Source organism: Mizuhopecten yessoensis, unplaced genomic scaffold, assembly GCF_002113885.1.
Source record: "Mizuhopecten yessoensis strain PY_sf001 unplaced genomic scaffold, ASM211388v2 scaffold716083, whole genome shotgun sequence".
Classification (NCBI taxonomy): domain Eukaryota; kingdom Metazoa; phylum Mollusca; class Bivalvia; order Pectinida; family Pectinidae; genus Mizuhopecten; species Mizuhopecten yessoensis.
Window position 1 is genome coordinate 61327 of NW_018479939.1, and position 13126 is coordinate 74452.

The window sequence follows — 13126 nt, forward strand, 5'->3', positions numbered from 1 at the left end:
GGACGGACAACCCCATACCAAAAATTTCTTCCGTCAAATTTGACGGGTGTATAAAAATATTCACTGTCACCTGCTAATGAATGTCATATTTATATATTAATACCCAGCCGGGTATCAATACATAAAAATGTCTCCTCGTTAGAAGCTACGTTATCGCAGCTATGACCATATCAGCCTACATGGAATACATTTTCAATAGAGAATTTCAAGTCCATTATTTAGTTGTGTTTGTTAATGGTATTTTAAGTACCATGTATGAGAGTTTACACATGCGTTCTCATACAAAAACATAATTGGTAATCCTGTTTCAGCAATGATAACAAAATGAAATAAAAGGGTCCGAATGTTGATTATATTTTTTTTTATTTCCTCTCCGTTATGTTTCATGAAAGTCTCGCAAGGTATACTTTCCTTTTAAAAAATGATTTTTCAAATCTATAATCATACCGGTAAAATAAGTTTTGAATGCATGATTTCATTATTTTACTGTGGTATGGTAATCCTTAACCACTGAGTGTATTGAAGAGAGTTAAACATTTTATACTTGTTCTCTATCACATAATATCAGACTCTCATACAAACAATTATTAATTAGTGCTAGGAATTATCAGGAACTTTTGTTGTGATTCTTAAACCATGCATGTCCTTTATCTGTTCTTTGAGTGCCTAAAATCAGAAAACAATAGACCATCATAAATAATCACAAAACAATAGACCATCATAAATAATCATGAAACAATAGAAAATCATAAATAATCACAAAACAATAGACCACCATAAATAATCACAAAACAATAGACCACCATATATAATTACAAAACAATAGAAAATTATAAATAATCACAAAACAATAGACCACCATAAGTTATCACAAAACAATAGACAATCATAAATAATCACAAAACAATAGACAATCATAAATAATCACAAAACAATAGACAATCATAAATAATCACAAAACAATAGACAATCATAAATAATCACAAAACAATAGACAATCATAAATAATCACAAAACAATAGACAATCATAAATAATCACAAAACAATAGACAATCATAAATAATCACAAAACAATAGACAATCATAAATAATCACAAAACAATAGACAATCATAAATAATCACAAAACAATAGACAATCATAAATAATCACAAAACAATAGACAATCATAAATAATCACAAAACAATAGACAATCATAAATAATCACAAAACAATAGACAATCATAAATAATCACAAAACAATAGACCACCATAAATAATCACAAAACAATAGACAATCATGAATAATCACAAAACAATAGACAATCATAAATAATCACAAAACAATAGACCACCATAAATAATCACAAAACAATAGACCACCATAAATAATTACAAAACAATAGAAAATTATAAATAATCACAAAACAATAGACCACCATAAGTTATCACAAAACAATAGACAATCATAAATAATCACAAAACAATAGACAACCCTAAATAATTACAAAACCATAGACAATCATAAATAATCACAAAACAATAGACAATCATAAATAATCACAAAACAATAGATAATCATAAATAATCACAAAACAATAGACCACCATAAATAATCAGAGAAAATCTGCCAAAATCCTTTATTCAATTAAAAGTTGAATATACATGAAATTCATCGGGGAAAGAGGCTCTTTCATCATTGCGTTTCCAAAGTAATGTATCATAATAAATGATAAAATTATAAAGATACAGTGTGTATATAATTACTCACCTCTGTAACCATTTTATGTTGTGCCACCATTCGCTTTCCTTGGAATGAATCTGCCTCTACCAATACTTCAAACATGGCTCCACAACCTCCTGTGACAAGAAACTATTTGTTATTTGTGTAAACATCATTACCAAGAAGCATGATCATAAGAACTGGATACCAAGCTCTGACACTTAAGAACTAAAGCAAGGTCAAAGACATCAAGTTCAAAGGTCAAGAATGCAATAAGTAATGCAACATGCTGTACTCATAGCGAAGCATTAGCATATGAAGTCATGTGACCCTATCTGCAGTACTGATACATTACCTAAACACAAATACTTACCAAGTACACAGAAGTCAAGGAGGTCACAAAATGTCATGAACAATTTAAGTTGCAGTTGCAGTCCAAAATTGACCTAAAGCAAAACCTTTACTAGCCAAAAGTACAATTGATACAATTTGTTACAGGGCACGAAAACAAATATGTGCACTACAATACTTGAAATACATTATTTCAGGATCTATAAAGAACATCTCATGTTTGTAGAACAACTTCCTGATAAGTCAAGAAGCCTGTTCCAGGCCTTGAGTGTTAGGCTGTTATAATTTATTACCAGGCAATGCCTGTTTCAGAATGAATTGATGTTAACCATGGCTTTATACCAAAATAAGCCCAGGGACACTATGAAATGTGGGATCAAAAGTGGGGGTAGTATTACTGATCGGAGAATTAATTTCAGGCTTTTGATAAGGACAGATAGGCTTATCAACAGGCATGGGCTTATTGTTGGATAGATATGGTAACAGGCAGAGAATGTATGTAAACCCTGCTTTTATAGTTTCACCATTTGTATGTAAGAGACAGTGCATTTTTCAGGTAGATTTACATAATGCATGTATCAAGGACATTGCGTCATTGATATTTACTCAATGCTTGACACAACATTATATGAAGTAGAATATCAGGTGTCAGAGACAGGTATGAACAAGAGGCCAAAAAGGCCTGAATCGCTCACCTGGTATTAATTTTATGCTTGTAACCTTAAAAGTGGACTAAAATAAAGCTGCAGGCAAAAAATCAGTATCTTTGACTCAAATTCATTCAAAAGAATCTATTAAAAGATTTAAACACATTTAACTCCTGTGCCCACGAAAGTCAAACAAAGACGTAAGTTGAACAAACTTCATAGCCCTTCATCCGAATGCAACTTGCCAAATATCACCACCCTCGACCTTTTGTTTATTGAGAAGATGTCTTTCAAAGGATTATACACAATTGACCAGATGTGACCTGGAAAGAGTGTAACCTTTTTATCCCAGCATGACACTTGCTAAATATCGATCATCATTCTAGCCATCTTTTTATTATAAGACATATTTGACCCCTGTGACCTTCAATATGGGTGAAGGTCATTCATTTGACCAAATTTGGTACCCCTTCAGATGATCCCAGCAGTTAACTAGCCAAATATCATCATCTTGGTCCTTTTGGTAATTCAGAGGAAGTCGTTTAAAGTTTTTATAAGACAATATACCCCTGTGACCTTGAATATGAGTGAAGGTCATTCATTTGAACAAGCTTGGTAGCACCCTTCATTCCAGTATGTTACTAGCCATATCATCAACCTAGGCCTTCTAGTTATAAAGAAGTTGTTTAAAGATTTCAACACAAGGTCATTCATTCGAAAAAACTGGGCCTTAACCCATTATAGAAAAAATAACAAAATCATGCCAAACTTCTTATTAAATAATCCCAAATGGATGTATATATTATCAAAGATATCCCAAATATTCTCACCAGAGATATCTGTGACTTCAACATGTGAAGCAGTTGGAAACTTCTCCTTCAGTATGCCTACTAGCTGCTGCTCTGCTTCTGACGGTGGTGGGCTGGCTTCACAATAGGGGCGTAGCCATCTCCCTACAGGAAACTGCAAATGTTGATGAGACAGATTATCAGTATACTTATCAAAAAGTGTTTGTTAACACAGACTTATTTGCTTCTATCATGAAAATGTGAATCATTTAAAACTACAAATGCTACAATACTTAAGAAATAATCAACAATTTATGCCTGTGTTATGACTAAATATTAAAAAGACAGAAAATGTTGGGAAAATATTTAATGATGGCCACTAATGTATTTCCCAGAGATGAAGGCTGAGGAAAATAGTCCTAGCTCAAGGCCTTACAAATATGCTATCGTAAATAAAGGCTTTGTGTAATTGTTTCATCATACTAAAAATGGTTCTCAATCCTACATAAAAAAAAATAAAGTACTAGCGGCCAGCAGGATCTGGGGTTAACAATAGTAGCACAAGTGTATTCATCTCATCCTGTCAAGCAATAGTATACATGGTTATAAGGTAGGAATCAATCACACATTTAGCAATGAACAGAGCCAGAACCTGGAGCCATCTCTTCATATTCAGAACACAGGTACATGTACAAGTATATGGTTACAGTGTATATGTATATGGTTGGGTCTCTCAAATAATAGTTCTAAATCTTCTGTTTATTGCTTTTTTTTCAAGAAGTGAAATAGAAACCCTAGAAACACGTTATAGCAGTTCTAAGCAAAGTTAGAGAGAGAAAATATTTGAAAAATAAAGGTAGAGAGAATAAAAGTATGAGATGTAAGAAGACAGATAATATAAGAGGAGGCAAAGAAACAAGGAAACTCTCTCTATGTGCTGTATGTGATTAATCCTTTGTCATGGAACATGGACTTGTGATGTCATAAATTTGATGATATTTTTACATACTGACAACTTACATGTACTAATACATGTTGTTTCCAAAATTTACTATTTATGAAGCAGAGAAGATCAATCTTACCAAAAAATAAAAGAATAAATAATAAAGTTTTCACAAGTTGTCTGGATCTAGGAGATATCAATGAGATTTTGAAATCTAATTCCAGTTGTTATGAATATATGTTTGAAGTTTTCTCCTTTAGTTTCTCAAAATCCAGCATATACCACCAGTACCTATTTTGTTCAATACCCAGTCCCTGCGCCACATGGAACATAATAAGATTTTACGTTTTTTTAGTGAACAAAGTTTTCAAAATCTTCTTAGTTTTACACTTTAACAAATTACAGTCCATGATGATCTTTGACCCTTGCCAGTGCTTGAAATTGAGATTTGTCCTCACCACTGTCACAATATTATTGTATTAGAAACATATTCACACTGCTCCATGACCCAAGTACGTAGATTAGATCCTATAGTTCTATAGGTAATGTTGTTTGAGATATTCAACATATCTGACCTGGAAAATAGGTCAAGGTCAGAAATATGCAGAGATTGTGTAGCACCCCAACTCAGATATCTGCAGGACAAAAAACATGCATGTACCTGGGACTTGATCATGGGGAACTTTATAAGATTTTAGTTTTCCTTTTAAGTATCTATGATTATAAGTATCTATGATTAAGTATCTATGATTAAGTATCTGTGATTAAGTATCTGTGATTAAGTATCTATGAAAGCCCATGCTGACCTTGACTCGATTGAGCCAGTGTTAATAGGTGACCTCTAATTGTAATACAATAAATAGAAAATAATGTGCATGTATGACCTATAGCTACCTAACATACTGAAGTCAGTGTATCATGACGCCAGGGCTCTTTATAATTTAGACGACTCATGCATAAATTGTCAACATGGGCGGATTGGTCGAGTGGTTAACTCTCCAGCCTTCCACGCGGGCAGCCGGGGTCTGATCCCCCGAAGGCGGTGTATGCATCGAACATTCAGAGAAAGAGTTTCCTTAAAATTGAATAGATTAATGTATATATATGTATGCTAATCGTATTGATTGTATAAGTTGTAGATAAATATGTACTTTAAAGCGATTTAGAGTAGCATTATTCTAAGCTAGATAAGGACGATGCGTATTATTATTATTTTATTATTAACTATTGACCCCTATGATCTGAAATGCAGGTACAGTTAATTTTTATGAAGGAATTATTGCACCCAATTTCTGCCTAGTAAAACGTATATGAATCCATACATCTATCAAGATTAGCTCTTGATAAGGAGACAGTTTTCACTCATTATAGCCAATTTTAATTGTTCCCAGTTACATTATCAGCACCACTGTCACGAAAATTATCAAGACGAAAATTTGATAAGGTCAGGAAGGGTCCTGGGTTCAAATCCCTGTCTGGTCATGTATTGAATACATTTGGTGTCTGTGACCATCCTTTGCTTCAAGTACTAGTTGGGTTGATGTTTGGCAAGGTCACTCAGATTCCCGAATCTGGAATGTATAGTGTTGTCTTTGGGGGCACAGACTTTAGATAAAGAAAGGAGGTCAGTACAAAATAGTAGATCTGTCGTAGGCGACCAGGAAGCCCAGTTGGTAGAGTGTCTGTCTAGAGTTTGGAGGGTCCCAGGATCATTGGTGACCCAGTCTAGCAGTGCATGATTGGTTCAGATTTTACCCATGTGACTTTGAAAGTGGGTCAAGGTCATTTGTATGAGGTCATTGTTATCAGATTCCATCCATGGTATCTGATATGCAAGGGTCAAATATCATGAAGATAGGTCTTTTAGTTATTAAGAAAATTATTAAAGAAAATCAGTGATAGAGCATGGTAATTATATAAGTTACAATAATCCCCATTGTTATCATTGTATCCAATATTCTAAAACCAATCACAGTAATGGAAAACATGACAAGTGGTTACAAAGACGGGTTTTAGTAGAGTTGTACTAATTAACAACTGAAGTAATACCTGTCTGTTCAGAAAGAATTTACGAAACATCCTGCCCTTACTCCAATGTACAGTACTTCACAACATTGTTGATGATCCAATGCGGAAGCAGTCAAATATGGAGTAATCATTTGCAATAAATTAATATGCAAATACACTCATTTTTTATTAGATTAAGGTTTACTTACTATTCCTATAAAATATATATTTATATTTTCTGATGCTATTTTGTGAAATAATATGCATAGCTTGCTTTGTTGGAAGCAGTCTATCTAAAGCTGTAACAACAATTTCCAATACCTCCCCAACAACATCCGGGATCTTTCAAGATGTCAGCCTTCTGCAACAGAATTGCCGGTCGAGTCCATAGGGCTCTTAAAATTCAAGTAAGGAGACTAATGCATGGTAGATGTGTTTTCTCAAATGTGTTAATGTTACTAATTAGTTCTTCATGGTTCAGATATAACGAATTGACATAAAACAGATATATATCACTAAATGACAGCTCACACAGTCACAGTACAGCAGAAAGGTTCAAAGTTCACGACGACACAAACTGCAGTAACGAGATACAAGCAGTGCTGGTTTATTGTCGATAAAATAATTGTCGGACGCAATACAATGAAATTGTGGAAACTGATACATGCAGCAGTTTTATCACACATCATCTGATTATGCTGACATGAACGAAGTATCTCAAGTCAGACCAAGGGGAGATCACTGTTCAGGAGCTGATGGGTTATACTAGAGAACTGTTCAAAGCTTTAATTTGTAAGCTTAATAAGTATTCTTTTTGAACAGGGATTCAGTTATGTAATTATTTCTTGTCTTAAAAAGATTATTATTTCTTGTCTTAAAACATAAATGACATCCTGAGAATACAGTTCTAGTGTTGTTTCAACAAAATTCAGTTTAATATTTATTTAATATCAATTGTATCACCACGGACTTAGAAATCTAATTCCGTGGTATCACAGACTAATTAGATAGCAATCTAATCTTATTCCGTGATTGTATATATATTTTTAATATAAATATATTTGTCTTTTAAGTTAACTTTTGAAGTGCTGTACTAGAGCATCGCTAGCTTCTGCAGGATAGAGGGCTAAATAAATGGCTATTATTGTTATTATGTATTGGCCTAATGTCGCAGAAGAGTGATTTGAGATGTACACAATCTTAAGGATTCCAGAATTGAAATAAGATATATTGTGGCACTCAGAAAACATTTCAGTATCTTCAATGTTTTTATGCAAATCATTTAACTTTCTGATATCCTGTGTTGTTTGACTTGTTTCAAATTATTAGAATGTACGTCAGCTGTCAGTCTCGTCTCCCTACTGTGCTGGTGAACAGGGCAAGCTGTTTCCAGTGGTCAAGACTCCCATGCTACCAGAAGGCTCATTTAAAGGAAAGACAGTTTTCATAACAGGAGGAGGTACTGGTCTGGGAAAAGGAATGACAACAATGCTGGCTCGACTCGGAGCACAAGTTGTTATCACCAGTAGGTAAGTCACCGTATTAAAACCCCTTCATTCTCTTTTAATAGCATGAAAGCTTGAATAAGATTAATAACCCCAAATATTTTACTTTTCTTTTTAAAGTTATGGTCACTCATTGGTTTTGCTGCACATAATATCTCAAGTAATAACTTTAAAGGGAGTAACTTTCAACTTTTCTATCCTAAAAGCTCATGAAGTTTGATAAACACCATATACTAACTCAATTAAAAAAGAGGTATTCCTTTTGGTTCCTATAATGCAATACTACATGTGTGTTATGATGTGCACTAGCTCATTCATCAATCTGCTGTTGAAAGATTTCTTGTTTAACATCTATTTCCTCAAAACACTCATATGTTTCCTTCATTCGTACAAACAATTGCAACTGATCAATCAACAACAGTCAAACCACTTCAAAGTAACCTTGTTAATTATATTTTTTTTTTTGGTATCTGATATGTTAGAGGAAAGTATTTGATTATATGTAAAATGTTGTCTTGATACTTGCAGAAAAATAGATGTGCTTGAAAAAACAGCAGCTGAAATTTCCAAGGAAACTGGAAGTAAGGTATAACAGACTCATTGTCATATTTCCAGCAATTGTACTGAGTACATGTGTACTCGATTGTTGTACAGATTGGAATGTTTGACAGCATTTTAAAGACCAGATCTAGATTCGGTTTCAACTCTCAGAATAAGGGAACTTCCATCAGACCTCATAACAAGATGTGAAAATAGGGATACCTTGTTTGTAGATATTGTTTTTGAAGCTCTTTAATTGGTAAAATTGTAGCTTGTCCGTAAAGTCACCATGCAGTCAGCATTTTTTGAAAAAAGACTCATTCATAACTGCAGAGATTTTCAAATATTGTATCTTTCCTAACCACATGTTATATTATTTTTAGGAAAATCAACTGAAAACAATAAAAATACAAGTACTTGAAATGTGAAACAGCTGTAAACAATATAACAGGACCAGTCATGCTATTATTGTTGATGTTAAAGTGTTTCGATTATTGTGTAGTGTTACTGGATATTTAAATGTTAGTATGTTATTATGTTCATTTAGGTAATTGCTGTGGCTGCTGACGTGAGAAAGCCAGAGACAATAGAAAAGGCTGTTGACCAGTGTGTGGCAGAGTTTGGACTACCACATGTTGTTATAAACAATGCTGCTGGAAATTTTATATCACCATCAGAGAGACTTTCTCCCAACGCTTGGAGGACCATCACAGACATTGTACTCAATGGCTCTGCCTATGTAACTCTTGACATTGGCAAGCGCCTCATAGCCGCAGGACAGGGTAGGTTCTGGCTGTATCCCTAATAAGCATACATGCCATATCTAACGATTTTGGCATGAGACTCACGAAAACTGCCCGATAAAATCTTCACGGCGTGAGACACATTCTCACAAATTTCAATCGGTCTCACGAAAAGAAACGAAATTTGGTCAATCTTAATGAATAAACAAAAGCTACATGGATTCACACTGACCTTGGTCATTGAGAGGTCTGTAAGGTTTGTTGGCATCAACCTTACATGCACACAGTTTATATCACAATTTCAAACCTTTGAATTTGACTGTTAAAATGGATGTTTTTTAGCTTAATTATAACAAGCCTTTTTCTCTACAGGTGCTGCCTTCCTTGCTATAACTACCATATACGCAGAAAGTGGATCAGGTTATGTCTCTCCTAGTGCCGCAGCCAAGGCAGGAGTTGAAGCCATGACAAAGTATATATCACCTAATCCTGTGTTCTTTTCATTTTAGTCAATGTCTTGGCTCTATTAAAACTTGGTCATACCATATCCTAGGCTCTGTCACCCATCCTGTCATTATTCAACTTTGAAATTTTACGATAATCTTATAACATCATTATCCAACAAAGTATAAAATATATGACTACAAAAAACAGTTAATTCAAGACACTCCAAGGTTTTAACATTTTGTTAAGCTATTTAGGTGCAGTGATTTTGGTCACCCATGTCCTTATTAACCCTTTCAACCCTATGTAACTTTAATAAACTCGACCATGCATTGATCTTGATCAGTCCATTATGGTCTACAGTGGTGAAAGGGTTAATAAGTATACTGGACAGAGTATGTAACTGGTTAACTGTTCCAGGTAAAGCAATTCTTAATTACTGTAATCTATGAAAAGAAACATAGAGATGTTTAATTGTATAGTAAAACTGATCAAAAAAACATAATTGAAACTTGGTAAAAATGTTAAGGTAGTCAAGGTTGTCAACTAAGAATATTGCTGTAAGTAGTGATTTCAGATTGATATATGGTACAAAACCAGAAAAAGATATGCATTACAGAAAGAGTTCTATGTCTGACAAAAGTTGTTCCCAAAATACAATTTTAGTTCAAGCACCGTCAATCTTAACAATTATGTGTTATGATTATCCTAGCAAAAACAAAATTTACAACAGATCTTTTTCTCTTTTTTTTTTTTAACAGATCTTTAGCATCTGAGTGGGGAAAATATGGCATCAGGTTGAACTGTATTGCCCCAGGACCTATCCAAACAGTGGTAAGTGTGATTGTTTGTACAGATAGTGACACCGGGATATCTCGCTAAAAAGATTTTTCACGATTTATTGAATAAGTCAGAACTTTAAAACCAATGCAACCGTGGCTGTTATTCCCATTATTTTGGTAATACATGTATAGATAATAGCATTAAGTTCAAACCCACATCCTTCTAGATTCAGTTTATATTATAATTATTTAATCTTGCTTGTAACAAGCATTTCCATTGGCTTAAAAAATTATGTTAGCATCCCATAACGTAAAAAAATGACATCGCCATTTGTAACGTCGCTTTTGATTGGTTGATACAGCGGCGCAATAATTTCTAAGAGAAAAGAGTCGATAAATAAAATTGGATTTCCACAGGGATTGTGTATAGTAGATTAAATTATAAGGATTAACTTGAATATATTTTTCATGTTATGGAGCTATAACACAAAAAACCGGAGAGTACTCTCATCATAAACCGCTTCACAGTCTATTTAGAGTACACTCCGTTTTTTTGTGTTATATCTCCATAACATCAAAAATATATTCAAGTTAATCCTTAAATAAATTATTTGATATCATTGATATTGAAAAGATGCTGTAATTCTTTTGTTGTCTTATGATAGGGTGCATTTAGCCGTCTGGACCCCACTGGTCAGTTTATAGATAATGTAAAGGAAGTGATGCCAGTAGGGCGCCTTGGAGAAGTAGAAGAGATTGCTAACCTGGCTAGCTACCTCGTCAGTGACTATGCTAGCTGGGTAACAGGAGAGGTAACTGAAAATAAATTTCTTTCTGTCTGAAAGTGTAACTCTTCAATTCAACACTGGTTTTGTGTTCAATTTTCTGTTACTTATCTGGAGTAATTTATCGTGTAAATGTTTTGAAGCTACCAATTAAAATATATACTTATTTTATTCTGAGTTGTTACGTACAATACAAAGAAGTCATTTCAGTGTTACAGGCTAGAGTTTTTAAAACTTTAGCCGATTTGATTTTATTTGTTTTTTAGAATAAGTTTGATTGGTAACTTTTCATCTCAATCAACATGTCTGTGGGTTGCTGTCGATGTTTGTATACATTTATCTATACTGTTACGTTTCTGGTTTCAGGTTGTACGGTTCGATGGAGGAGAATTTATCGGTAGAGCAGGATCATTTAATGAACTTCGCCAGGTTACAAAGGAACAGTGGGACATAATGGAGGAAATGATTCGTAATACCAAGGGATCTTAATTGCTACATAGGGCTGAATTTGAATTAAGACAAACGTGATCAACACCTGACTTAGATGCAGTGGAAAGTTAGAACCAAGTCTTTATTACTCTTTGGATCATTAAGGATCCCTACCACATGGAATATCCTAGTAAATAAGGATCTAGTGGAATCAGCTTAGGTAATGATTACTGAAAGTGGTTAATGGTTTCAAGTGTTTGTGATGACTGAACTTGTCTAAATGTGGCCTTAAAGCTTACAATTGTCAATGTTACGCCATTCTTCAACCTGTATTTCTTGTAAACACACTTTATGTAAATAATCAAAAGTCCTTATGCAAAATATTCAAGATCATTTACATGACAATGTAAGCAGATTGACTTGCCATTTTATGACTATTGTCTGACTTTAAGTCATATCTTTACAGTCGGTAACTTCAATATATCTCTGATTAGTAGTGTGTTACCTCCCCTTTCCCTGTAGTCGGTAGAGTCTCTTAGTAGACTATAATCATCAAAATCGTCACACTTTTTCACTTGAAATATCTATTCTAGACCTGGTTCCTTTGAGGAGCAGGTATTTTGGAGCAAAAAAAGCAACAATATTTTTTTCCCTGCAAGATGTTTACTTATTCAGCTTTTTTAAACAACTTTGTTCGGTATTGAAATTGCCTACCTTTTATTTTTCTCATAGAATAACTCTATAGACAATAACACTATTGATTAATTACTCTGTATGTAGATAACTATATAGACAGTCAAATTTATAGATAATTTCTGCCCTGTGTTGAATTTAAGTTGTTGAACAGCAAAATTAACAACAACAAAAAACCCACCAAAAGCAGAAATTTCTGTTCCACTTTACTGAATTTGCCAGTATGTGAATGCATCTATATATAAATACAGCTGACTCAATACATATACATTTGTTCAAAGGTTAAATTGTTTGCTTCTTTTCTGTTATTCTGTGATATTGACATGAATAAATTATTTTTTTGTAAAATGATCTCTCTCCTGTTATTATTAGCTCACCTGGTCCAAAGGACCAAGGTGAGCTTATGTCATACCGTGGCGTCCGTCCGTCAACAATTTCTTCAAACGACTTCTTGTTCTTAACCACTGATTGGAATTTAACTAAATTTGACTGGAAGCATCCCTAGGTGGTGGGGATTCAAAATTGTACAAGTGGTGGGGCTGAGGGGCGGGGCTTAAAGGGGGCAATTTGGCTTTATTGCTTTAAGCGGCTTCTTCTCTGGAACTAAGAGATGGATATCAACCATATTTGACTGGAAGCATCCTTGGGTGGTGGGGATACAAAATTGTACAAATGGTGGGGCTGACCCCCCAGGGTGGTTAGGGGCGTGGCCAAAAGGGGGCAATTTGGCTATATTGCTACAAACGACTTCTTCTGTAGAACTATG

The 13126-nt window shown here is 34.1% G+C and overlaps 2 protein-coding genes across 2 annotated transcripts; one reads left to right on the plus strand and one right to left on the minus strand.

The window, feature by feature from the left end:
* Positions 1-344: 344 nt before the first annotated feature.
* LOC110441649 (bolA-like protein 3) lies at positions 345-6579 on the minus strand. Its single transcript, XM_021484851.1, has 4 exons — positions 6482-6579; positions 3532-3664; positions 1752-1840; positions 345-666 (listed from the first exon to the last, which is right to left on the minus strand). Exons 1-4 carry the CDS (start codon positions 6509-6511, stop codon positions 598-600), a joined length of 321 nt encoding a protein of 106 aa, XP_021340526.1. The 5' UTR covers positions 6512-6579; the 3' UTR covers positions 345-597.
* Positions 6580-6764: 185 nt separating this feature from the next.
* LOC110441650 (2,4-dienoyl-CoA reductase, mitochondrial-like) lies at positions 6765-12711 on the plus strand. The gene is made up of 8 exons (XM_021484852.1): positions 6765-6846; positions 7769-7968; positions 8473-8530; positions 9032-9266; positions 9600-9699; positions 10433-10505; positions 11119-11265; positions 11605-12711. The coding sequence occupies exons 1-8, from the start codon at positions 6790-6792 to the stop codon at positions 11725-11727; spliced, it is 993 nt and encodes a 330-aa protein (XP_021340527.1). The 5' UTR covers positions 6765-6789; the 3' UTR covers positions 11728-12711.
* Positions 12712-13126: the final 415 nt, after the last annotated feature.

Bases quoted from the DNA above. Each gene is read 5' to 3' on its own strand.
- LOC110441649 (XM_021484851.1), bottom strand. From the start codon at position 6,511: ATGTTTCGTAAATTCTTTCTGAACAGACAG. The intron at 3,665-6,481 runs GTATTACTTCAG...CAACATTTGCAG, and splicing joins AATTCTTTCTGAACAGACAG to TTTCCTGTAGGGAGATGGCT. The intron at 1,841-3,531 runs GTGAGAATATTT...TTCTTGTCACAG, and splicing joins TGAAGTCACAGATATCTCTG to GAGGTTGTGGAGCCATGTTT.
- LOC110441650 (XM_021484852.1), top strand. From the start codon at position 6,790: ATGTCAGCCTTCTGCAACAGAATTGCCGGTCGAGTCCATAGGGCTCTT. The intron at 9,267-9,599 runs GTAGGTTCTGGC...TTTTCTCTACAG, and splicing joins CCTCATAGCCGCAGGACAGG to GTGCTGCCTTCCTTGCTATA. The intron at 9,700-10,432 runs GTATATATCACC...TTTTTTTAACAG, and splicing joins GGAGTTGAAGCCATGACAAA to ATCTTTAGCATCTGAGTGGG.